This window comes from Podarcis vaucheri (genome assembly GCF_965113315.1).
Source record: "Podarcis vaucheri genome assembly, chromosome: 11".
In the NCBI taxonomy this organism is placed as follows: Eukaryota; Metazoa; Chordata; class Lepidosauria; order Squamata; family Lacertidae; genus Podarcis; species Podarcis vaucheri.
In genome coordinates, this window is record NC_138749.1 from 44,514,083 (window position 1) to 44,540,964 (window position 26,882).

General features: G+C 43.5%; 1 protein-coding gene across 2 annotated transcripts in view; it reads left to right on the forward strand.

Moving 5' to 3' along the window:
- The first annotated feature begins 1,289 nt into the window (after nt 1-1,289).
- YTHDC2 (YTH N6-methyladenosine RNA binding protein C2) overlaps nt 1,290-26,882 on the forward strand; it is a 37,151-nt gene continuing 11,558 nt past the window's right edge. For both annotated transcript variants that reach the window (XM_082191539.1, XM_082191540.1), the window contains exons 1-22: nt 1,290-1,594; nt 4,116-4,206; nt 5,767-5,963; nt 7,264-7,463; nt 8,131-8,297; nt 9,880-9,982; nt 10,966-11,122; nt 11,805-11,912; nt 12,076-12,221; nt 12,983-13,118; nt 13,833-13,959; nt 17,178-17,243; nt 17,663-17,841; nt 18,433-18,529; nt 18,620-18,707; nt 18,795-18,875; nt 20,137-20,219; nt 20,704-20,809; nt 22,466-22,585; nt 23,251-23,523; nt 24,668-24,794; nt 26,293-26,498. In XM_082191539.1, coding sequence (XP_082047665.1) covers nt 1,393-1,594; nt 4,116-4,206; nt 5,767-5,963; nt 7,264-7,463; nt 8,131-8,297; nt 9,880-9,982; nt 10,966-11,122; nt 11,805-11,912; nt 12,076-12,221; nt 12,983-13,118; nt 13,833-13,959; nt 17,178-17,243; nt 17,663-17,841; nt 18,433-18,529; nt 18,620-18,707; nt 18,795-18,875; nt 20,137-20,219; nt 20,704-20,809; nt 22,466-22,585; nt 23,251-23,523; nt 24,668-24,794; nt 26,293-26,498 — 3,060 coding nt within the window. In that variant the 5' untranslated portion in view covers nt 1,290-1,392. The remainder of the gene's footprint in view (nt 1,595-4,115; nt 4,207-5,766; nt 5,964-7,263; nt 7,464-8,130; nt 8,298-9,879; nt 9,983-10,965; nt 11,123-11,804; nt 11,913-12,075; nt 12,222-12,982; nt 13,119-13,832; nt 13,960-17,177; nt 17,244-17,662; nt 17,842-18,432; nt 18,530-18,619; nt 18,708-18,794; nt 18,876-20,136; nt 20,220-20,703; nt 20,810-22,465; nt 22,586-23,250; nt 23,524-24,667; nt 24,795-26,292; nt 26,499-26,882) is intronic.

Sequence of the window (26,882 nt, forward strand, 5' to 3'; positions counted from 1 at the left end):
GGGCTCAGGAGCCCAGTTGTGTCACCCCTTTCCTGCAAAGCTGGCAGCCTCTCACCCTTTTTCAAACACCCTCCCTTGTGGAGTGTTCCCTCAGCCTCCTCTCCTGTCCCCTCTCCTTGAGAGTCCTCTGGGCAGCTGCAGCTGCCGCTCCTGGTCTCTGAGCTGCCCCCCACCTGCCCCAAAGAGAGAGGCCTCCTCACACTGACCCACAAGGGTATGGGAAGAGGATGCTCCCAGCCTTAGTGGCCCAATGGAGAATGGCCAAAGGTGAACATGAGGCTAGCACCTTACCTTGGGAGGCAGCAGTGGGCGCTGCCAGCCCTGCATGGCGGAAAGGCATGCAGCTCACAGGGAGGCCTTGCCCACAGCAAGCACAAGGAAGGCCAGCACAGTGCCTGCCTGCCTAACCTCTCACTTGTCTGTCCATTCCTCAACAGTAAGGGCTGATGGACTGGCTGGCTGGGCTCCCTTGCCTACTTGCTTGCTTACTGCAAGGCCACAACCAGCACCCCTTGGCCAGGCCCAGAAGCACCATTCACCTGGGGAGCTTGTAGCCAGGGCTGCTGCAACAAAAAGCCATGCAAGCCTTTGGGAGGTAGAGGTCCAAGAGGGCACCAGAGGAGGGAGGGAAGGAAAGAGGGACACAGGCCAGTGTTGCCTGCTGCACCCCAGCCATCCTTCATGGCACCCTAGGGTGCCATGGCACACTGGTTCAAAACCACTTCTTTAAATATATGGTGTGGATGTGATCACTGTCAATAAGCAGGTGCTCTGAAAATATATTGCAGTCGGGAGATTACTGGAGGCCCTTTCTGGATGTAATCAAAGAACACGTGCAGGAGAAGAGATCTGATTTTGACCATATAGCTCAGTTGGTAGAGCATGAGACTCTTAATCTCAGGGTTGCAGGTACGAGCCCCACAGTGGTCAAAAGATTCCGGCATTTAAGGGGGGAGAGGCAGATGAGTATCTTTCTGCTCCCCCCGCCCCATACATTCTGGCCACGCCCTTGTTTTCTGGGTTCCCCCAGCTAGGAATGTTGGTGTATTCTGGACGGCTGCAAGACGTATAAAGAGAAATCAAGCCGCCCGGGTTGTCCTAACATTATTGCCTCCTACGATAAACTCAAATCTAGGCTCGGCGTCCCAATCACCCAGACGCGCAATTTGCGTTTGGGCGCGCCCGCCCGCTCGCCCTTTCGCCGCCTGCTTTCCCCGCCCAGGAGTCCGTGACGTCATCGCGGCCCGCCTCAGGCCCTGCCCCTCGCTTCGCCCCTCCCCCCGCCCCTCAGAGGAGGCGCGTCCTCCTTCCGCTTTGCCTCTCGCGTACGGGGCGCCTCCGGCCTAGCCCGGCCCCCTCTAGCGGTGCCTCTGAGCCCTCAGCTTTCGGGGGATGTCGCGCCCGAGCAGCGTCTCCCCGCGGCCTCCCGGAGGGGGCGGCGGCCCTCCCGGCGGGGGCCCGTCCACCGCCGCCGCCTCGTCCTCCTGCTCCGGCAGCGGCCGGTCCAAAGGGCTGAAGGACATTCGCATCGACGAGGAGGTGAAAATCGCCGTGAACATCGCTCTGGAGAGGTTCCGCTATGGGGACCAGCGAGGTAATGGTTCCCCTTCCCTTCCCCCGAGGATGGAGGAGGGGGTGGACCTGAAAGCGGCCCCAGTCGAAAGAGGCGGGTTTGTTATGGTGGGTCTTCGCGGGTCAGCGCCTCGTTAGTTCGTCAGGGCGCCGAAGGAGTCCAGGCAACCAGATGTAGTCGAGAACAGGGTTGTTTTTCAGTAAGCCTATTAAAACCGAATTATTATTATTTTTTTTGCAGCCCTGTGCTGAGCATCACCTGCCAGTACTAGCTCTGCTGCATGAATACAGTGGTACCTCGGGTTACATACGCTTCAGGTCACATAAACTTCAGCTTACAGACTCCGCTAACCCAGAAATAGTACCTTGGGTTAAGAACTTTGCTTCAGGATGAGAACAGAAATTGTGCTCCGGCGGCACAGCAGCAGGAGGCCCCATTAGCTAAAGTGGCGCTTCAGGTTAAGAACAGTTTCAGGTTAAGTACGGACCTCTGGAACGAATTAAGTACTTAACCCGAGGTACCACTTTATTAGTCTTGATCCCGCTTTTGTATGTACCTGCCAACTCCTAGAGGCTATGGGGTTTTGGCCCCCCCAATGAAATATTTGAGGGGGCCGTCCCTCCAAAAAAGTTGATGGGCATTGCTATGACGTGCACCATATCATGTGTTTATGTGGGGTACGGCTTACGTGCCACCCCCTATTTTATTCTAGTTGGCACCTCTGCTATAGATGTGGTGGCGTGGCTGTATGCATCCATAGTGAGCTGTCTTGCCACGGGATCAGATCACCGTTCTCTCGTTTTCAGTGCTGTCTCAGTGGCTGGCAGCAACACTGTGGGCTAGGGAACTAATCTTTGTCCTTTTCCAGTTTGGCACCCATCTTCAGCTCATATATGGCCCTTGCCCCTCAGATGTTGCTGGAGTTCAATTCATCGTCCCTGACCAACTGGTCATACTGGATTGGGTTGATGCAGAACTACAGGTCTTCATTGTCTACTATAGGGTGCAGTTTACCCCATTGGTCTCTTTAGTCCAGCGCTGCTGTTTGAGATCCTTTCACTGGAGATGATAGGGATTGAGCTGGGGATCATGGGCATTCAATGCAGGAGTTGTATCACTTATGTAGAAGAGGCCCTTCTATATTTAAGTATGGCATATACAATTTTTATCTGTAAGCTGACTTGAACCCCATCAGGGGAAAAAGACAGAGTATAAATGTTTGCTTTTCATGCACTTATATAGCAAAACCCAATGAATGGAGCTTAAAAAATGGTCATACTGGATCAAACTAAGTTGCTACACTATGTTTCCAGCAGCAGCAAGCTTTATACTGTAGAAAGATCACTAGCAAAGTGATGGCTAGCTCATAGTTTGTCCTCTACCTCTGGACATACTGGAACAGCAGCTAATAGTTGTGGCAATTACCATAGTTTGTGGCAGTAACTTTCACACACTAATTGTTTTAAACTATGCATTGTGTGAAATATCTCCTTTGTTCCTTCTTCATCTTTCTTGCTGAGCAAATTCAATACATAGTATGATCCTATTCATATCTACCCTGAAGTAAGCCTTATTGCCCTTACCTCTCTTGCCCTGACCTCGCCACTGTGATCCATGTGACGGTCACCTCCAGGCTTGATTATTGTAACTCACTCTACATGGGGCTGCCCTTGAAACTGACTCAGAAACTTCAGTGGGTGCAGAATGCCGTGGTGAGACTCCTTATGGGGTCTTTGCCGTGGGATCACATTCACCCAGTGCTATACCAGCTGCACTGGCTCACGGTGGAGTACAGGTTTAAGGTGCTGGTTTAAAGCCCTTTATGGCCTAGGACCCTCGTACCTACCAGGACCGCCTCTCCTGGTATGTCCCTTACGGTCTGCAAATAACAACACCCTGAAGATTCTGGGTCCCAGGGAGATTAGACTGTCCTCAACCAGAGCCAGGGCCTTTTCGGCCGTGGCTCCGGCCTGGTGGAACGCTCTCTCACAAGAGACCAGGGCCCTGCGAGATTTGACATTCTTCCACAGGGCCTGCAAAGACGGAGCTGTTCTGCCAGGCCTTTGGTCAGGGTTCAGTATGACTCATTTTCTCTTTGTATAAGAACAAGCATGAAGGAGGTTTCCCAGCCTGCTCACAGGTCCTTATAATATCAGTGGAAACAGTTGGTCCTGGCGAGTATTAACTGCTTTCATTGTCATTGGATTGTCATTTGTCCAGTTTTAATTTTAATTTTAATTTATTTGAATTAATTTTGGGATGCATTTTAATCAATTGATTGCTTGTTGTTTTTGTGCATATTGTATTATTTATATGATGTTAGCTGCTCTGAGCCTGGCTCTGGCCGGGGAGGGCGGGGTACAATTAAAATTTTATTATTATTATTATTATTGAATTCAATGGGACTGAGTTCCACGTGAGTGAGTGCAGTTCTTAGTTTATTGTCCTTAAAAAGTCATTGATTGTTTATTCAGGGGTGATGTATTTCTACTATTTAGACATAGTTGTATGTAGGCACATACATGTATGATTTCTCTTTCAGAAATGGAATTTCCTTCCTCCTTGACTAGTACTGAAAGAGCCTTCATTCATCGACTGAGTCAATCGCTTGGTCTAATTTCTAAAAGTAAAGGGTAAGTAAGTACCTTGCTAAAAATACTTACCCATGTGAATAGGAAAATATGCATCTTTCTGGCAAAGTTTTGTTTTTCAGTTTTGAGTAGTGTCTTGAGGTGGAATTCTTCCTGAGAGTCTCTGTGTTCTGTTGTTTCAAAATGTTCTGTGTACAAGTACTGCCAGGGTGGGGTGAGATATCTGTTGACACTGTTGAGGCAGATTCATAATTTGGCCTTTGCCCAATTACCTGTGATAAGTAGTTGTTCCTTTCAGGCGACCATATATGGCTCCCAAGTTTGGACTGTGTACCCATTGCTGCAATAATTTTTCCTTCTGCATGCTACCTGCTTTGAAAGGCAGCAGAGATTGGCTGCTGGAGCTATAATGCCACTGCTATACCAAAGTATTTAGAGCACCCCAGGTTGAGGAAGGCTGTGTCTTCCTCTGAGAGGTTAGGGTTCTTATACAGTGGTACCTCGCAAGACGAACGCCTCGCAAGACGGAAAACCCGCTAGACGAAAGGGTTTTCCGTTTTGGAGGCGCTTCGCAAGACGAATTTCCCTATGGGCTTGCTTCGCAAGACGACAGCCCATAGGGAAATATCCGGGACAGCGGGGAAGCACAGCGCGTCTTCCCCACTGTCCTCGGACCTCCTCTGAAGCCGGGCGGTGGGGCGGGAACGCCTCCTCCCGCCGCTGCCGGGCTTCGGAACGCTGCTCCGAAGCCGGGCGGCGGGGCGGGAACACCTTCTGAAGGCGGGCGGGGGGCGAAAGTCTTTGTCCCCCCTGCCTGCCTTCCCAGGGACTTTTAAATCGCCCCGGACAGCGGAGAAGTCCTCCGCTGTCCCGGGGCGATTTTAAAATGCCGCCCGCCAGCATTTTAAGATCGCCCGGACAGCGGAAAAGTCCTCCGCTGTCCCGGGGTTTTTTAAAATGCTGGGGGTGGGAAGAAAAGCCCTTGTCCCCCCCCCCAGCCTTCAGAAGAGGTCCGGGGACAGACTGTCCCCGGACCTGGTCTGAAGGCGGTTTCCCTAGGAACGCATTAATTGATTTTCAATGCATTCCTATGGGAAACCGTGCATCGCAAGACGAAAAACTCGCAAGACGAAGAGACTTGTGGAACGAATTAATTTCATCTTGCGAGGCACCACTGTATATTGGGCTACTAAACTGAGATATGATTGTCCCTAATGAGACTATTGTGTCAGGCAGTGAAGAGATTTGAAGCATACCTACTGGAAAACAAGACGCAATCAAATCAGATTTGAAGTTAGATGTTTACTATGCCGGACATTAAGCCACATCGATACTTTGTCTTTATGCAGGTACTTAATCCAGGATCAAAAATCTACGGCATGTAGCATCTGAAACAATATTTCTGAGTTAGTGTAGCTGACACTAACTCAAAAAGCACAGCAATGTGTTTAGAGTTTAATTCACTTATTTGGGAAGTCCTAGCATATCTTAATGTTTTGAGAAAACTGCTTCACTGTGGGTCTTATAATTCATCTGTGTTTGTAAAGGTTACTCCCGGTGCTGAATATGAAATGATTCTTCCTTCCTTTTTTTATTTTTTAGGAAAGGTGCAAGCAGATATCTAACTGTGAAGAAAAAAGATGGCTCAGAGTTGGCACATACAGTAATGACATGTAATTTGATTCCCAACACAAAACATGCTATCAGAAGCCTCGTACAGCGATTTCCTGTCACCAATAAAGAGCGCACCGAGCTTCTACCAAAGACAGAGAGAGGAAATGTTTTTGCTGTTGAAGCTGGTGCGTTGAGTATATTCTGTTAAGAAATATAATGGTGAATTGTGAAGGGAAAATTTATTGCATACCCCAAGCTATGCTTGGAAACTCTTGGAGGTCTATAGCTTATGTGTGTATAATGACACAGTTACAACTGCATTATGTTTTTGCAAATGTGGTTGCCATATACGTGCTGGTGCGTTCATTGCATTTTGATGGTGCTGCAAGAGACTTGGCATTGCTAGGTGGAGAATGAAAGCTCTTCACCCTGCAAGCTGTGCATTCTGATAATATGAGATACACCTAAATGTGCACAATCATGCACTATCTTTTCAAATTAAAATGCACAAAAATTGTGGCACATCAAACCAAAGGAGACCATGACTTGGTTCCCCTATGCCCCCTCTATTAATAGAAAGCAGTGTAATAGAGTCGGAGGCTCCCATTCATGGGAGGACATGGCATTTTTGTCAGTTCAGTATTCCCAGGCAGCCTCTTGTGTTATTTTCCACACCGTTTCTGGCAAGTCCCCCAGCCCTACCAAGCAGATTTTGAGGAAGGAATTTGAGGTGAACATTCTACCTTTCCTGTCTGTAAGCCAGGAGTATTCTGTGAGCAGATATGGATATCGGGTGGACAGTGAGAAAATGTAAACTAAGAGACAAATACAGGGCTTTTCCTGTGATGCTTCCAAAGCATTTTTATACTTGCCTAGCTGTGTAAAAAGATCATTTTCTCTCTAGAAAACATGCATTTCTTCTTACGGTAGACTGAAGCTCAATGGTATGATCTACAGTTTTGCTGTGTTATGGAGCACTGTGGGATGCTGTGCTAAAGCCATTTCAACCCCACCAAACCCTATGCATGCAAAAAGATTGGGAGATTGTGTGGTTCAGTGGCCAATGAAGAAATAGCCTTTTACAAGACTAACAAGAACGGTCATTAACAGCTTTCAGTAAGGACCAAAGTTTGTGACATGGTATGTCGCGGGTGTTTTTAGCAGCCACAGCAGCACTAATAGTTGTGCAGCTGCTAAGCTGCAACCTCACATTTGGCTGTAAACATGGGCAAAGCTAAATGTGTAAGTGAAGCATACCATTTCTAAAGATAAAAGCCTTGTTTGTGCTTAGGGCTGAGCACTCCCCAACCCCTGTGTAGTGATACAATTATGTGCTGTTAGCACAGTTGTTTACTTCCCCCTCCCCTGGGGGAAAAAATGTAATCTTGATTAGTATGCTAGGAAGTATTCAATTTTACATACTTAAAGACATCTGTTTAGATTAATAGCAAGTTTGGTGCAGTCATCACTTTTGTCTTTTCTTAGAGAATAGAGAAATGAGCAAAACAAGTGGGCGACTTAACAATGGCATCCCTCAAATCCCAGTGAAACGGGGAGAATCTGAATTTGATTCATTTCGGCAGTCTCTACCAGTTTATGAAAAGCAGGATGAAATTGTTAGAATTATTAAAGAAAATAAAGTTATTTTGATTGTGGGGGAAACTGGATCAGGAAAAACTACTCAGGTATGTATACTATCAGAATTTGAAATGGAAAGATCTTTTGATTCCAAAATAGTTTAAATCTCCAAAATAGTTTAAAATTCCAAAATAGTTTAAATCTCAAGTGTTTAGTTTTGTCTACTAATGGAAATACACTTTCATTTTGATGACTTATTTTTTTCTGGTTCCTTATAAATTTTCAACAACTTTGATTTCTTATGCATTTTACTATCGAAGCATTTTTTTGCAGAAAACTAATATCTACTCAGGACACTTGGAGTGGGTTTGGCTGGACCACATTCTCAGTTGGTCGTAATAAATTGTGTCCTGGTTCACATGTCATCCTAAGTTAAACTATTGCTTAGCAGGACTGCTTGAGCATGTGGGCTTCCAGAGAAGAGCTTGAGCTGTTTCGCTCTTGCCTGGTCCAAGGTTTGGCCTAGTATATCGTCTGAACAGGGGCTTGTGGTTAAGTTCTCTCTTCACCCACCAGGAGCTGTAACCAAAGGTCCTGGTTTGTAGAAGATACTGAGTCAGCCTTTGGCTTTGATTGGCATGGCATAGCAGCATAAAGAACATCTTCTCCAGTAGCCTGCACAGATTGGCTCAGTATTATGTGTGAACTGGGTCTCTTGTGAGGAGGGTGCACATTACAACTTTTTCAACGCTAATCTAAAATCTTTGTGTTCAGATTCCCCAGTTTCTACTTGATGACTGCTACAAAAACGGAATACCATGTCGCATATTTTGCACTCAGCCAAGACGTTTAGCAGCAATTGCTGTGGCTGAAAGGGTTGCCGCTGAGAGAAGAGAGAAGATTGGGCAGACGATTGGCTATCAAATCCGACTGGAAAGCAGGTCCTGCCAATATTGCTTGTAGTTTTGGATAGAAAGTGTTTTAGAAATATTTAGAAAAATGTGAGACAATGGAGCAGAAATGTATTACAGTCGTACCTCAGAAGTTGAACAGAATCCATTCCAGAAGTCCGTTTGACTTCTGAAATGTTCGGAAACCAAAGTGCAGTTTCTGATTGGCTGCAGGAAGCCGCAGAAGCCTTGTCGGACATTCAACTTCCAAAAGGACATTTGAAAACCGGAACATTCGCTTCCGGTTTTTTGATCGTTCGGGAGCTGGAACATTCGACTCTCAAGGCGTTCAGGAGCCAAGATACAACTGTACTTGCAAATAAAAATTTAACAGGGTAATTACCTCCTCCCCCTGTTCTTTTAGCCTTTGGGGCTCTTCCTTTCAGAGGTAAGGCAGGTAGCCACAAGGGGTTCCAAATGTGGCTGCTATGCTGTTTTGCACAGCTCACCTCTAATGGCACCTGCAATTCCTTTATGAACCTCCTCAAAAGTCAAAGCCATCTGCTGAGTCTCTGCCTTTCAAAGTTAAGTGGGCCCCACGCCCCCAGTACAGTGCCCCATTTATCAAATGCTGACCACAGGAATGCTTGCCTGGTGTAATTTTTTTATCTGCATTTGGTGAAGACCTCTTTGTCAAGGTCTTTTATGCTCCTCCCTTTGCTCTGCTGTTTTAGTAACATTTCCCGCTTTTTCTATTCTTGATTGTTTTAATTGAAAGCCATGTTGAGACTTGTGAAGTTGAAGGAGTGAGGTATTTTAAAAAAAAAGTTAAATGTGTATTGCATAACGCTTCCATGGCACTATTAAACAGGGCTGCACTGTGGAAGCTAAGAAATGGAAGCAAAAGAGCTCTCCAGCTCAGAATATATATCAGCGGTATAGCATTGTAAAAGTCCATAGGTGGAAGGCTCGAAAAAAGACACTCTAATGAGCAGTTTTCAGAAGTCAGTATGTTGATCTGTTCCATGCATTCTGACAGCGGAGACGAGGGTGCATGTATCAGAGAGAGTGAGAGACAGACAGACAGGGTGTTTTTGCTCCCTTTCTGAACATACAGTGGTATCTTGGGTTAACTACTTAATTCATTCTGGAGTTCCGTACTTAACCTGAAACTGTTCTTAACCTGAAGCACCACTTTAGCTAATGGGGCCTCCTGCTGCTGCCGCGCCACCAGAACACGATTTCTGTTCTCAACCTGTAGCAAAGTTCTTAACCTGAAGCACTATTTCTGGGTTAGCGGAGTCTGTAACCTGAAGCGTATGTAACCTGAAGCGTATGTAACCTGAAGCGTATGTAACCTGAAGCGTATGTAACCTGAGGTACCACTGTACTACTATATAAAGCATGGTTTTGTCCTGAGGATAGGAAGGGGGACTGTTGTCTCTCAGGCAAGTGGTTATTTGCAATCTTGTGTCACTAAAAGTTGTAGGTCAGATAGTATTTATGCATGGTCAACAATCTTATGCAGGTCTGGATGTGATAAATTTGTGCTAAAAGTGCATATATTTGCAATGATTTCATATCATTGTTGTGTGCAAATACTTCTTCATAAGCTGTTTTGTATTTTTAACAGGGTCTCTCCAAAGACACTTTTAACATTTTGCACTAATGGTGTATTACTTCGTACATTAATGGCAGGAGATAGTGCACTGTCAACTGTAACTCATGTCATTGTGGTAAGATTGACTAATTATTTCTCACGAAAATAACTATGCCAAATTTTTGAAGTTGCGAAACTTGACTTAAAGTTCTTCTTGTTGGTTCTTTATTATTATTATTTATGCATAAATTGACACATGGAGCACCATGATCAACTTTATAGTTTTGGAGTTGGCTGACATACGAAGGAACTTGTAGTTGAAGGCATGACTTTCAGCCACTTGCTGTCAGATATGTTTATTCAGATAACCAAGAGGCTACAAATAGCTTATGGTAGGCACATAAAACTTGATAACTACAATTCTGAACTTGAGTTGTGTCTACCTTAGTCAACAGAATACTAAAGCCTTAAATGGCTCAGGATGCGGTATAGAAATTTAACATAATAATAATAATAATAATTAAAAAAAAAAACAGGCCCAATTTTTATTCAATAAATTTGTATTTAGTGGACAGTGAATAGCTGATTAAAAACTGAAGGAGAGCTTAACTGTCATGTCTGCTATGGTGTAAACTTGTCACCGGCAGAGAACTGTGGAATGATGTGTGTACAAACGAACTATAAGAGTACACAGGTGTTAACATGTATCCCACAACATCACATGTGCTGCTAGACTGAGGACGTGGTGAAACCCTGAAGCAAAGAACATGCTCACAAGAGAAAGCATGAAAGGGATAAGAGAATAGGGTGGCATGTCTGCAAGAATGGCTCAGTAGGAGTTGGGTAGAACATAACACCTAACACGCTGAATAATCTAGTAAAATGTTAGTCAAACAAGCTTAATTCAGCACTTCTGCTAATAAGAGAAAGATTACTGTTTCTGGATGATTGCTGTGTTAATTCTATATAGATCACGATAAATGCCTAGCAGGTGTATTTGCAAAAATATAAAACTATTGTCAAATGACAAAATTTGTGATGCAGAAGTTACGTAGTACACTGTGGCAAACTTCTTAAGCTCTGTCCTAAGGAGGGCTCTCTTTCTTGTCTATATTGCAGGATGAAGTCCATGAGAGAGATCGGTTCAGCGACTTCTTGTTAACGAAGTTAAGAGATACACTACAAAAACACTCATCGTTGAAACTCATACTTTCTAGTGCTGCCCTGGATGTGAACCTGTTTCTCAGATATTTTGCAGGCTGTCCAGTGATATATAGTAAGTTCAAATGCTAGTAGGAATCAGTCTACTAAATTAAGTTGAATGCATTTTCCTTAGCTTGGTGTAGTACATGTCAAACCTTGGAAACAAATCAATGTATTATTTTTGTTACTATTACTACTGCTACTACTGCCTTTCACATACATGTCTCAAGGCAATGTGCAAAATGCAACAAAAAACAGGTAAAAGTCACACAGAAATTGAGAGCAGATATACTTTAAAACAATACAAAATAGACATCCATGGCAGAGACCTATTCATCTGGCTGAGAAAGCTTGTAACAATTAGTATACAATTTCTTTAATCCAATATGCTAATATTAAAGCTGCATTTCTATAAGTCTTGAACTGCTTTTTTTGGCACATATTTACTATTTTTACATGGCATATGTATGTATATATACAGTCGTACCTCCCCTTACTTAAACTTTGGGATACGTAAGTGGCAAACCTGGAAGTATATTTCTGGGTTTTTGCCGTGCGTGCATGCACAGAAGCAGTCCCTCTGGTTGCGGAAACCTTGGGATCTGACCGGAGCTCTGGAACGGATCCCGTCCACAACCGGAGGTACCACTGTATAGAGAGAAAGAGATTTAGCAGTTTGAAACCTGTAAGCTACAGGTTTAAGTATGATATTGATGATTTAGCATAAACTTGATTATTTATATTGATGTCTTCAGTACCAGGAAGACCATTTGAAGTAAAAGAGATGTTCCTTGAAGACCTACTAAGAAGTACAGGCTACACAAATAAAGAGATGATCAAATACAAAAAGGAAAAACAGCGAGGTTGGTATTTATATATGCAGGTGTTAGAAGGGAGATGTATCTAGAGATAAGCAAACATTGCAAACCCCCCCACCCCCAATATATTGTGAAACACTAGTAAGTAAATATACATTTTCATCTTTACTCCTTTTCTTTGTGTAAAACATTTAAAAATGTTCTCCAGAGGAAAAACAACAGACAACTCTGACTGAATGGTATTCTGCACAAGACAACAGCAAGCCAGAATTGCAGCGCCAGAGAGCAATACCAAATGTGGCTGAAGAATATGATCTGCTGGATGATGGTGGTGACACAGTGTTCAGTCAGTTGGTATGAATTTGTTTAAGGATTCTAATATTTCATGTTGATAGGAATTGTTATGAAACCAGAACGGTATGATCTAGGTTCAAATTTCCACCAACGTTCATTTGCGTATGAAGCTCATAGTCAGCATAGTCTCCTCTGCATACACAACAGATGTGCATTCATAGAGGTCCTCCTGACTTTTCCTACTCTCCAGGATTTCTGTAAAGTCAGGCTTCTGCTTCACCTTTCCAAGAGACGTATTACTGTTTTCATACAGTATGTTACAGTGATTATGCCTATTTTTGTGTTTGTGCATGGTGGGGCTCTTTAAAAAAAATTTTTTTAACACCTATGTGTAATTCTGTGTTGTTTTTAAATGGAGGAGTAGCATGAGTTCGGGATGCCTTGCCTTCTGCAGAGGACTTTCTCTTACTTTGGCACAGTAAAAGCTACTTTTAAACTTGAGAGGGAGGGGCTGCCAATAAGAATAGAAAGTTAAGACAGCAAAAAGCTCCACTATGTATCTAGATCTAGGTCCTTGGTCTTTTCTTTAACTTAAGAGTGTTACTTCCCATATTGTATATTATTCATGACAATCAACCTGGAAGAAATCCTTTCTGTAAAGTCAAAGAAAGGCCAACGAAGCATTCACCTAGCATGCAAGTTTTGAAACATTGAAGCCTCTTATTCTGTCAGTTTCAGGGTGAGGAAAGAGCAAATGGAGATCGTCTGTTGCTCTTAGATAGCATTCAGATAGAAAGGTAATGTGTTTTCCTTGTTTTCAGGCTGAAAAAGATGTCAACTGCCTTGAGCCTTGGTTAATTAAAGAAATGGATGCTTGTCTCTCTGATATTTGGCTTCACAAAGACATTGATGCCTTTGCACAGGTGTTCCACCTTATTTTAACTGAAAATGTCAGTGGTAAGTTTGCATTCTTAACTTTCCCTTGCTGAACTGTGCACCTAAGCCATAAATACCTTATTTGCCCTAAAAAATAATAATCTGGTCCATACCTTTTAAAAATAATATGTGTTTTCTTGGAGTTAGGCGTTTTATGGTACTCTTTAAAATTATTTTCGAATAAGTGGACTGGGACTCATGAGCAATCACTATAGGCAAGATCCAACCCTCTGTGGCAGAGGGTAGGGTGGCTGCGGCGGGAGGGAGAGAGAATGGCAAGTATTTTCCCAAAGCATAGGAAGCTGCCCTATACTGAATCAGATCATTGGTTCATCTAGCTCAGTTTATCCACACTGACTGTCAGTGATCGAACCCGCAACCTTCTGCTTGCAAAACAGATACTGTACCACTGAGCAATTCCTTTTCCGTAAACATGCAGCTTAATCTTCTGTATATTTCCTCTGGAGCACGTTCCAGGTAAATGTACATAGGTTTAAGCCCAAAGTAATAAGAATCCATGCAAGCTACTCTTTAAAGTTGTGGACCCTGGGTTAGTTGAAATCAGTGGAGTGCATTTGCCATAATTTAAATGGATTTCCCATTGATTTCAGTGGGAACTAAGTGCAGCTAAGTTGGTATGGATCCAACCCAGAATGTTCTGAAAAGATTTTGCCAAAATAGTTTGGAGAGTTGAGCATTTGTTAAACACTAACTTTTCCCTTCTTCTTGTCCTAGTTGACTACAGGCACAGTGAGACAAGCGCAACAACTTTAATGGTAGCTTCTGGAAGAGGTTTCTTGAGTCAAGTAGAACAGCTGATTGGTATGGGAGCAAACATTCACATCAAATCATCCAATGGCTGGTAAAACAATCTCATTGCAACTTTTCCCTGTTCATTTCATTGTGTATGTGCGTGTGTATGTAGAGAGAAATTGTGGATTATTGGAAATGTTGAGGGTAAATTATAAGCTGTTTTTTAAACAACAACAAGATTATTTTGTTAGTTCCCACACTATCTACTCCACAATGCTGGTGCTATACCCTGTATTGCCTGAGATCTGGCAGACCTAATTGTCAGAGATCCAGTCTGTTGTAATAGATTTCAGTGTTTGCTTAAATATTTGTGTGATTATGCTGAAGTAGATAGAAGAAATTTCAACAATTTATAGCTAATACAGAGGGAAGTGGGAGATTATAGAATTGTCCTTCTTTTACCCTACAAGACAAGACCATTACAGTCTGTTGCATTGCTAAAGCAACTAGCTCCTGTCTACTAGTCTGCGACTTCCCCACCCCTGAAGAGCAAAACCTCAACAAACTCAACTCTAAAACGAGTGGGATACTTTTACTGTTTACTGCTGCCTTCCCACAAGGGTAATCTGTGGGGGCCCAGGTGCCAGTAGTGGACATAACTGGTGGCATAAGTGAGTGGGGCCAGAGCAGACAGTGGGCAGAACATCCCTTTTTTCTTCCTACTTTCTCTTTCTGCCTGCTCCTCCATTTCCCCCCTCCTTGCCACTTGCCTGGAAGTAGGCCGAGGGCATGCCTGAGAGCTGCAGGTTCGCTCAGCCTTGATGTAATGTGCCACATGATTTTTGTCCAAAAGTTTAAAAGTCTCCCATGTGAAGATTTTTTTATTTCCACAATTAATTTGGTTGGGTTTGGTAGTTTATAGTGCTATGAGTTCAACTAATAAATACAAGTTGACATGCCTCTAATGAGGGTGGAGGACTGAGTATGTACCTACTTCTCCCACCCCCACCATGCCTTCCGTATCCACATGGTAGATGTCATGTTAAAACATGGCTCATGCATGCAGGCTAGATGCTCATGATGATTACTGCCCTGTCTTTGAGAAGCAGTTCATGAATTTGGCCTATGCTCTCTGACCTCTAATTTAAGATCTGTTTTGGTCTTTGTTCCAATTTAATTTGACACTCGGCCGTAAGCAGAAATTGTTTGCAAGAATCTCTTTCTCCCTGCTTCAAGGAGAATTGGGGAGAAATTATGTGCAATGTAGACATAGTCGAAGTTCAGAATTAGGTATGTTTCTCTGCACAGTAAATTGAGGCGGAAGAATCTTCTGATGACTTCAATAAATAATAGTAGTCATTTAGCACTTTTCCTATTAGCTGGAAGCACTTCCCAAACATTATCTTAGTAAATCTATATACAGTGGTGCCTCGCAAGACGAAATTAATTCGTTCCGCAATTCTCTTCGTCTTGCGGTTTTTTCGTCTTGCGATGCACGGTTTCCCATAGGAATGCATTGAAAATCAATTAATGCATTCCTAGGGAAACCACCTTCAGACCAGGTCCGGGGACAGTCTGTCCCCGGACCTCTTCTGAAGGCTGGGGGGGGGGACAAGGGCTTTTCTTCCCACTCCCAGCATTTTAAAAAACCCTGGGACAGCGGAGGACTTCTCCGCTGTGCGGGGCTATCTTAAAATGCTGGCGGGCGGCATTTTAAAATCGCTCCGGACAGCGGAGGACTTCTCCGCTGTCCGGGGCGATTTAAAAGCCCCTGGGAAGGCAGGCGGGGGGGGGGGGACAAAGACTTTCGCCCCCTGCCCGCCTTCAGAAGGTGTTCCCGCCCCACTTCGGAACAGCTTTCCGAAGTGGGGCGGCGGGGCCAGGTGTTCCCGACCCCCCTCCCCACTTCGGAAGAGCTTTCCGAAGTGGGGCGGTGGGGCCAGGTGTTCCCGACCCCCCTCCCCACTTCGGAAGAGCTTTCCGAAGTGGGGCGGCGGGGCCAGGTGTCCCCGCCCCCCCTGCCCCACTTCGGAACAGCTTTCCGAAGTGGGGCGGCGGGGCCAGGTGTTCCCGACCCCCCTCCCCACTTCGGAAGAGCTTTCCGAAGTGGGGCGGCGGGGCCAGGTGTTCCCGACCCCCCTCCCCACTTCGGAAGAGCTTTCCGAAGTGGGGCGGCGGGGCCAGGTGTTCCCGACCCCCCTCCCCACTTCGGAAGAGCTTTCCGAAGTGGGGCGGCGGGGCCAGGTGTTCCCGACCCCCCTCCCCACTTCGGAACAGCTTTCCGAAGTGGGGCGGCGGGGCCAGGTGTCCCCGCCCCCCCTCCCCACTTCGGAACAGCTTTCCGAAGTGGGGCGGCGGGGCCAGGTGTCCCCGCCCCCCCTCCCCACTTCGGAACAGCTTTCCGAAGTGGGGCGGCGGGGCCAGGTGTCCCCGCCCCCCCTCCCCACTTCGGAACAGCTTTCCGAAATGGGGCGGCGGGGCCAGGTGTTCCCGCCCCCCCCGCCCCACTTCGGAACAGCGTTTTAAAATGCTGGGGGTGGGGAGCGAAGCGCTGCCGACCCCCAGCATTTTAAAATCTTCCCAGGACACGGGGGGATTTTAAAATGCTGGGGGTCTGCAGCGCTTCGCTCCCGACCCCCAGCATTTTAAAATCTTCCCAGGACACGGGGAGATTTTAAAATGCTGGGGGTCGGCAGCGAACGCTTCGCTCCCGCCCGCCAGCATTTTAAGATCGCCCGGGGCAGGCGGGGGGGAGGCAGGCGGGGGGAGCAAAGACTTTTGCCCCCCGCTGGCCTTCAGAAGAGGTCCTCTTCTGAAGGCCGGCTGTGGGCGAAAGTCTTTGCTCCCGACCGCCAGCATTTCCCTATGGGCTTTCGTCTTGCGATGCAAGCCCATAGGGAAATTCGTCTTGCGAAGCGCCTCCAAAACAGAAAACCCTTTCGTCTTGCGGGTTTTCCGTCTTGCGAGGCATTCGTCTTGCGGGGTACCACTGTAATCAAAAAAGTCTTAATTAAATCTCCACATATCAATTAGAGTTCCTTGGTTTTTAAAAGAAATAGAGCTTTTGATCAAGTCCCGTCCTCTTGGCTCTACTTTAATTTTTGACTTTTTTTTTTTAGTACTGGAAAAAATGTATTATAGTCCTAGGCAAAGGTTTTTTGTAAGTACTCAGTAGGATTCTTGCCTCTAGTCATATGCAGGCTAATAAAATAAGATTTAAAATGCCGTCCTGAATGTAACTAACAATGATTGAAAATGTTCTTTGTTCATAGGTTACATTTTTATACTTAAGCAAAATGCTTGTTTTATTTTTTATAATTATTACAGGACAGCTTTAGATTGGGCTAAGCACTTCGGACAGACAGAAGTGGTTGATCTGTTGGAGTCCTATTGGTAATGTGTTTATTAACTCTGGAATCATAGAATCATAGAACTGTAAAGCTGGAAGTGACCACAAGGGTCATCTAGTTCAATCCCCTGCAGTGCAGGAATCTTTTGCCCAATGTGGGGCTTGAACCCATATTGCTGAGATTAAGAGTCCCATGTGCTACCGACTAAGCTATCCTATTGTGCTTGAATACATAGCAGAGAACTGCCTGTCCTTTCTAAAGCATGGATAGGGAACTGGATCTGGCCAGCTGATTCAAAGGCCCTTGGGTTCGTGGGAAGACTCCTTTGTGGTTTTCAGATAATAGTGGAAGTAGATCAAGGAACCAACAGCTTCAGAAATTATATTTTTCTAAATCTGTTTCCATGCTCTGCAAGTATTGCCAATTGTTTGACATGTGTATTTTTTGATGCTTGTATTTTAGTGCCTCACTAGAGTCAGGTAATCTCGATGAAAGTTCTTTGGTCCATGCGAATGCTAGTGAACTCAGTGCAGAAGACAGAGAACTCCTAAAGGCTTATCATCACAGCTTTGATGATGAAAAAGTGGATCTTGACCTGATCATGCACCTGCTATACAACATCTGTCACAGCTGTGATGCAGGTAAATGCAGATGTAGTGCTTATTTTCATTTTAAGCATCTTTTACATGCACATCCTTTAGTCTGTGCTCTGGCACCTAGACTACTATGCACATAAAACATTTGTTGGAAGCCAAAGGCTGTCATATTCCACATGTGAGCTTGTTAGAAGTAGAGTCCTGCAGTAAATTGACTTTTTTTGTCTGATCAGCAAGACTGCTCTTATCTTACAAATGCATTTGACTGTGATTATGCCCCACTCCTCTTTTCCTATGGATGGTTCTTATAAACAGGGCCCCCATGTGTATGAATGGAGATGGGCAGGTTTTGCTTCACACTAACACAGACTACATTAGTGGGCACAAGCCTCAAACTTGTACTTTGTTCCCTCCGACCATATGTAGCCCAATCATAGAATTGTAGAATTGGAAAGGGCCATGAGAATCATCTAGTCCAACCCCATGCAATGTGGGAATCTTTTGCAAAATATGGGACTCGAACCCAAGACCCCATGGGTCTCCTGCTCCAAGACCTAAGCTCATAATGAAAGACCAGGTTCTAAGAATAGCTTTCTCTTACTCTATTTCCTTTCACTTTGGAACTTTGTCTTAAAGGAGCGGTTTTAATTTTCCTTCCTGGATATGATGAGATTGTTGGCTTGAGGGACCGCATCCTGTTTGATGACAAGAGGTTTGCTGATAATGCTCACAGGTAAAAAAAAATCTGTAACTCTTATTTTGGTATATCGGTTTTACTCTTAAAAGACTGCATTTCATTCAATTCATACTGCTTTGTTTTTAGGTTCCAAGTTTTTATGCTGCATTCAAATATGCAGACCTCAGATCAGAAGAAGGTTCTAAAGACCTCTCCCCCAGGCATCCGCAAAATAGCAAGTATCAAATTACTTTTTAACCGTTTCTATCAATCCACATTCTTTTCACATCAACTGTTATTACAGCATAATGTGTTGTTTCAGATTCTTTCTACAAATATTGCCGAAACCAGCATCACAGTTAATGATGTTGTCTTTGTGATTGACTCCGGAAAAATGAAGGAGGTATGCCATCTGCCTGTTTATCTATTTTTTTTAAGATACTGCTTAATATAATACAGTCATAACTCATGTTACGTTTGCTTCAGGCTATGTCCTACGGCGACCCGGAAGTACCGGAAAGGGTTACTTCTGGGTTTCACTGCTCGCGCATGTGCAGAAGCACAAAATGACATCATGCTCAGAAGCGGCAAATTGCAACCCGCACGTCCGCAGATGCGCCACTGCGGGTTGCGCTCTTTTCATGGTGCGAACGGGCCTCCGGAATGGATCCCGTTCGCAACCACTGTAGTCTCTAAGTGGTTTACATAAAATAAAGTTTAGCAGTTGCTAAAAATGAGGTGAAAATAAAACACAACTGTATATTGCAAAAAAAACCCTCAAATTTATCTTAGACTCACATTTAATTTTAGTTTACCATAAACTAAAAGTGTGCTGTATTGTAAACAAAACATTTAAAGAAGGGTTTTAGTACAGTGGCACCTTGGGTTAAGTACTTAATTCATTCCGGAGGTCTGTTCTTAACCTGAAACTGTTCTTAACCTGAAGCACCACTTTAGCTAATAGGGCCTCCTGCTGCCGCCAATCCGCCGGAGAACTATTTCTGTTCTCATCCTGAAGCAAAGTTCTTAACCCGAGGTAATATTTCTGGGTTAGCGGAGTCTGTAACCTGAAGCGTCTGTAACCTGAAGTGTATGTAACCCGAGGTACCACTGTACAATGTGTAAAATATTGTTACATGCCACCCCAATTTCCAGCTAGTTTGAGATTCCAGGGGTCTTGGCTTTCACCCAGGGTTCACGTTTTCCTCAGAAATAAGGCACAGTGGAGGCTGTTGTGTCTTTATGACTGATTTGTTTTTACACACATATATATGCAACCTGAGTCTGTAGTGGAGGGATTTCCAGCATTCAGATCTCAAGATGATGCTATGCTGTTGGAAGCATGGGACTTGATTTTTGCCAGTTCCCCAGCAGCTCTCTGTGGCCCTGAAATGCTGCTTTGGAGATGGAAACATGGAAAGTGGAATCGGGGAAATTCACCTCCTCCCTTCTCTCCAGCAGGAGCCTCAAATGAATCTCAGTGCCTTCTATAAATGCAAAGAGAACTTCTGTTCTTGGAAGGGCACGCCTGGATCCAGGCCAATGTATGCCAAAATCACTTCCCGAAACTATTGTTAATTTAGATTATTTTATCATTCAAGTGTTCATTTCACCTTGCTATTCTAAATCTACATTCTAATAAAAGTGTTTTCTTGAAATTTTAGAAGTCCTTTGATGCATTGAACTGTGTGACCATGCTGAAGATGGTATGGATTTCTAAAGCTAGTGCCGTTCAGAGAAAGGGCAGGTAATGCAAATATCATGAATATTTTCTTCTAAGAACAGATTACAGACAGACTATTCTTACTTTTTCAAGAAAAAAAGATTCTTAGAATTACTGGTATAAGATTACTTGAAACAGGTTAATTTTGATTTTTAAGAAAGCTTAAATGTTAGTACTTTTATTTTTATTTTTCAGCAAAACCTTTCTTGGACTATTTCTGGAAATAATATCTTTTTGGAGACATCTGGTTGTGCTTTTCACACTATTCACTTTGGATCACACACCAGCCCTGTGTTTAAAATTTATATTGTAGTATTCTTAAGAAGCGCATGTTACATTTCCAATTAATTTGAGCCCTTCAGGCAAGTTATAATGAATGACACTTCTGAAAGAGCTTATTTATGAAATCTACTTTCTACTTTCAACATCTCTTTTTCCTGCTTTCATTTTTAAAATTCTACTCTTCTATGTATTGACTTACCTTAAATAATACTTAACTGTTTCTAAGGGCAGGACGTTGTCGACCTGGAATTTGTTTCCGACTTTTTAGTAGACTCAGATTTCAAAATATGCTGGAATTTCAGACCCCAGAACTACTAAGAATGCCACTACAGGTTAGTGATCTTTCTTGTATTGTTAAATCCAAAGAGGTCTTTATAACACAAAGGTCCCATTCAACCTTCAAGCCAAACCATGACTTGTGCTAACCATAGTTTAGACTCCAAACCATGGTTTAGAATTGTTTGTTTCCTTTTAATTTCTGTCCTCCCACCAGTTTACTTGGAGCTGAAGCCTCTGGAGACTGAGAAATGGTTCAGGCCTCATGGTATTGGAAACTATTGACCTTTGCTTCCCAGCTGGTTGGAAAGAATATGCAAGAATTCTTCTTTATTCATGTCACGCTAAGCTATGCTTTAGCAGGATGTGTGAACATGACCAGTATGTGGAAGGTTGCTGTTTGAAGCACTTACCACAGGACACCTCAATTTTAAAAGAATCTAAAATAACCCATTGTATTTCTATATAATACTTGTGGAAGTCTGATCAGTATTAAGAGTGTCCTGCATCTCTACTTCACATCATCCCAAAAAGCAGCCTTGGACAATGTTTCAGTGTTGTCTCTGGTGGTAGTCACTGATGATGGTGTTCCTGGTTTGTTTGCCTATTTGCATTCCTTTGCAGGAACAACATTGTATGAGTTAGCACAGAATGTCTGTAGAATGTCACAAGCAAACATTTTTCTTTAGCTGCTTTTTATATATCAAGGCTTAAGCAGAAATGAGCAATTGATTGCACTTTAAGGTGAAATCATCGGCAGGATTCCTTGATCCCACTGAAGCTGGTACTTGCTTTTTGTTGGTTTCTGCTTCCCTCACTGAGCAGCAGCTGCAAGTCATGGGACTGTTTTCATTCCACAGTTCAGTTACTGTTGGGTTCCCACGGGAAAGGGAGACTGGATGTGACGTTCACTGGTTTCCTGTTTCTTTGTTCTGTCGTTCCTTTGTTGAGAGTTGCTCTCTGCTCTCACAGAGGCAAGATGTACATTTGTGTGTTCTCGGTATAGCGAAATAAAATAGCAATGTAGCCATACTGGCCTCATCCTTTCGTTGCGGCCTACGAGATTACACTCTGCTGGGCTCAAGACAAGATGAGCCATATCAGCTCCAGAGGGGCCGGAGCTGAATAAACTAACACTTTTCAGTAGAGTTCCTGCAGACTTGCTATACTGAAAGTGTGAATATTCTTAGTTTCTTTATTTTTGTTACAGCTTTACCACATGTTTTGGATCAGGGGTGATTAAAGCTGAATATTCGATTTTGTGTATTTTAGTTCACACATTTTCAAATGTCAGACTGGCATAAGAGTTTGTTAAGTACTAGGGAGCAATCAGTTTTTCTCCTATGCATTTACTGAGCTAATACTTGGGGAAAAAAATAAGTAACTAATTAATCCTGTAAACATATGCCCACTTTACTTATAGAAATCCCATTGGAATCCATGGCATTTGTGAACAGACAAGTATAGAGTTGCACTGCAAGCACATTGTTTAATATATCTATCCTTAATCAAGTATTCTATGTATATGTTTTAATCTACGTTTGGTTCTTGCTCCCAATTAATTTAATAATTATCCGCTTAGAGGTACTGTTATGCTTTTTATTTAGATGTTTTGCTTATGCTGGTCTGTAACCATAATAAAGTAAATTCATTCAATGTAAGGACATTATATTGTGTATTTTGGTTTTTCTGAAACGTGTCTTAATTTCTAGGAGCTTTGTTTGCATACCAAATTGCTAGCTCCCATCAACTGTCCAATTGCTGACTTCTTGATGAAAGCTCCAGAACCACCTCCTGCTTTAATAATAAGAAATGCTGTACAGATGCTTAAGGTGAGTAATACAAATAAAGCTGTTCTTGCCCCTGTATTTTTATTTATTACCAGCTTTTAGAGAGCCAGTGTGGTGTAGTGGTTAAGAGCGGTAGTCACGTAATCTGGGAAACCGGGTTCGCGTCTCCGCTCCTCCACATGCAGCTGCTGGGTGACCTTGGGCCAGTCACACTTCTCTGAAGTCTCTCAGCCCCACTCACCTCACAGAGTGTTTGTTGTGGGGGAGGAAGGGAAAGGAGAATGTTAGCCGCTTTGAGACTCCTGAAGGGGAGTGAAAGGCGGGATATCAAATCCAAACTCTTCTTCTTCTTCTTCTTCTTCTTCTTCTTCTTCTTCTTTTATAATGATTCCTAAAACACTAAATTTTTGCATAACTACTGAAATTACTAGCTCTGAAAAAAATCCGTAAGCACCTTTCCCAATTTCATCAGTGCCCTACTTAATACTTCTCCTCTGAAGTTTGCCCTGGAAATAACTGATCAAAAGTGGCTTTACATGAGTCTGTGTTGGAATTGTTTGTATGAAACAATTCACTTGCATTTTCAGATGAAGCCACGACAAGAGAAATAGTTGCTAATCTAATTGAAATTTGGAGTCTAGTCGTTACCTGCTTTTGAAATGTGCATTTCTTTGTACGCTGATTTTGTTTGCTCTTTTAAAAAATAGACAATAGATGCTATGGATACCTGGGAGGATCTGACAGAACTTGGCTATCATCTGGCTGACTTACCAGTAGAACCTCATCTCGGCAAAATGGTGCTGTGCGCCGTTGTTCTGAAGTGCCTGGATCCTATTCTGACAATAGCATGCACCCTTGCATACCGCGACCCATTCGTGTTACCTACACAGGCCTCTCAAAAGCGTGCAGCCATGCTGTGTAGAAAAAGATTTACTGCAGGAACATTTAGTGACCATATGGCTCTTCTCCGGGCTTTCCAGGTATTGCGAGTCTACAAAAAAAACCCCAAACACTTATGATCTTTGTGAAATGTGTCAGAAAGCAAGGAGGTGCCTAAGCTAGATTAACACATCTTGAAATTCTACCTAGTTCAGTCTAGCAAACTAATGTTATTGGAGGCCAATTACCAAGCCTTTGTAGACCTTGTCTGCTATGGCTGCTTCTTCTTGTCTCCCTCCATTGCTGCTTGCCACCTGCCACTTGTTCCCCTTTTAAACTGCTACCAGCTGGAAAAGCAGTGCTATGTTGGTTGTATGTGAATCGTCTTCCTTTGGCCTTTGCTTTATAAGACTGCTATTGCTCTAAACTGAGTCTGAGGGTGGGCTGCTTGGAGATATGCAAGCCCAGCTTTTGTATTGCGGTAGCATTGTTTTAACAATCAGAAAAGATGAGTTTCTAATTTCCATTGAGCCATGGCTTTAATCACCTGCTTCATCTCCATTTTTCCATGAATCCTTTGTTTTTAAGTTGAATAATTGTACACAGATAATGTTGGAAGCTGTGCTATGGGAAAAATATGTCCCCATCCCCTCCTTGCAGCCAGGTTTATTGCTCTAATATTATGATTAAGTAAGGATTAATTAAAGTTACTTTTATCCATGACACTAAGGAGAAATGTTAATAGCATACTACCCATATTTCCTCATCTGCCCATGGATGCGGGGGGAAAACCATGGACTTGCACTTGGATTCTTCTTTGCAAAGTGGTATAGCTGTTCCTAGCAATGTTCTGGTAGTTGAACAATGTAGAGAGAAGCCTTCAGGAATTGGGTATTCCCCAAATGTGTTCCGTTTCTTTCTCACTGGCTCAGAGTACTTGGGGCTTATACTATGTCAGGCTTATGCCATGACTGTTGCAAAAAGAGCTCATTCCCCACCTCTCCTGTGGTCAGGTGAGATTGCAGGGACAGCAAGAGATTTTGACAGGTGGGCAGGGCAATCTGCCTGTGAATTGTGTGATATAGCAACACCATAGATAAATTATTGCTATTCTAGAAATCAAGGCTTTCTATACTAATGATCTGAACATCTTGAAATGTGTGTTTGTCAGGGGTTGCATTTTAAATGGTTACTGAAGAAACATTAACTACTCTGAAAGTTCTTTTAAATCAACTTGTTTTACAGGCATGGCAAAAGGCGCGAAGCGATGGCTGGGAGCGAGCTTTTTGTGAGAAGAATTTCCTTTCTCAGGCAACAATGGAGATTATAATAGGAATGAGAACACAGCTGCTTGGGCAACTCAGAGCATCAGGTAATATATATATATATCTGTATATTTATTAACCTGAAATCTGCCCCACAAAGTCTTCAAGCTTTCTTCCTGGATTTCACTGTACTATTGATTCCTATGTATATGATCAGGGATACAGTTGCTATCTTTTGAGGTTTCTTTTGGAGCAGTTATCCTACAACCAAACCTTTGGTTTACTTACACTGAAAGCATATTCCACTTGTTAGCACACTTTGAGGTGTTATGCTATTGCAGTGGATTGTAAATATGCCCCAGTTATGTGTATTTGTGGTTACATTAGTAATATTTGCTGTGTAGATTGTATAGTGAATACTTACTGTTCTGTTATCCTAACAAAAGTGCATCTATGGCTATGTGTTGATTAGAGGGAGAACTGGTCCTATCCTGCTTTGAGCTTGCTTCAAGCCTCCGTGTTAAAATGAGATTTGCAGTTAAGAAGTAGTGGCTGAGTTTGCTTTTTTCATCTTCTCTCCCAGTTCCTTTTCCTCTTCCAGCATGTCTTTTAGACTGCGGATGGGAACATCCTTTCTAATGATTATTGTAAACCTCTCTGGGAGTGTTTTCCAGCTGGAGAGCAGGGTAAAAATAAATAAGCCTGATAGCCCATCAAAGCCAAGAGCTAGTTTTAATTCAAAATGAGCTAATATTTTTGAGTTTGGCTCAGGAGCACAGAAAACTCAAGTGAGGTATTTTACGGGGAATTTGTCAGGTGGCAGAGGAACCAACCCCCATGGCAGGTTGCCAGGAATGGATAAGACAAGGAAAAGTCCTTACCATCTGCTTTTTATTCAATATTTATAGAGAGAGGATTGGAACACAGCCTCCTGGAATAATGGCGTTGTCCCAAGTGACTCTCCACCCCCTTTTCCTCCCACTTCCTCATTCATCACCTTGTCTCCTACGGGTGGCACTGAGGGCCCTTTGCTTCCGAGCCCTTTGCTCTACTACTTTCAAGGCTTGCCAGGCTCTAGGAGGGGGCGGGCCTGGAATGCTTTCTAAAAACACTGTGTCTGTCAGCTGTCCCCCCTCTGGTGTTTCTTTTTCCTCCTCTTCCATTATTTCTCAGCTTTCCCCCTCATCTGCCTCTGAGCTGTGACCTCCCTCAAACCCCTGTAGTAATTCTGAGCTGTCTTCTTCTCTGGAAGGGTCAGGCTGGGGAGGCAGTCTCCACCATTCCTCCTATGCCCAGTCCCTGACAGGAATGGTGTTTCCGTAAGTTTCAGCAGGAAGGATTGTGTCCTGAGTTAAATGAGAAAATACTGTGTTTGGGTGTTCTCGTGCAAAATAACTTTTATTCTCGTGCAAAATAACTTTTATTCTCCCGTTCTGCAACCAAGGCAAGATCCTTTGGAACCGAATGCCCGAGTTTCACTGCTCAAAATGGTATACCGTTAATGACAGAGTGGGAGCTAAAAAGGCTATCCCTGACATGAGTCTCTGAAGTTAATAATGCTTTCTTAATTAGCAGGGCATACATTTCTTTCTTTTTTCTTTCTAGGTTTTGTAAGAGCCAGAGGTGGTGGCGACATAAGAGATGTTAACACCAACTCTGAGAACTGGGCTGTGGTGAAAGGTGCCTTAGTAGCTGGAATGTACCCCAATATAGTTCATGTTGACAGAGAGAACATTGTTTTGACTGGGCCAAAAGAAAAAAAAGTTAGATTTCATCCTACCTCCGTTCTTAGCCAGCCCCAGTATAAAAAGGTAAGAAGGTATAAAGTTTAAAATATTAGTGTGGGAGATATGAGAACCTCAGTTCTTCCGTGAACTTTGAATGTTTTGTTTATTTAGAAACGTATTTTAAATAATAGCAACCCAAGACCGATACCAGTTGCTATTCTTAACGAGGAAGCAGAGATCTAGTAAAATAAGGTGGCACAAGCCTTTGCTGAGTTTCTTTGCTAAACTTGTTTTAGCACCAAATGGTACCTGATCTTGTTTCAGGACGTTTGTGTTGTAAAGGCCTTGTACAGTATTCCTCATGTGAACTGTGCGTCCCACCTCATGCAGCAGGATTTTACCCTTTCTCAAGGCTACCTGATGGGATGCGGGTGGCGCTGTGGGTTAAACCACAGAGCCTAGGACTTG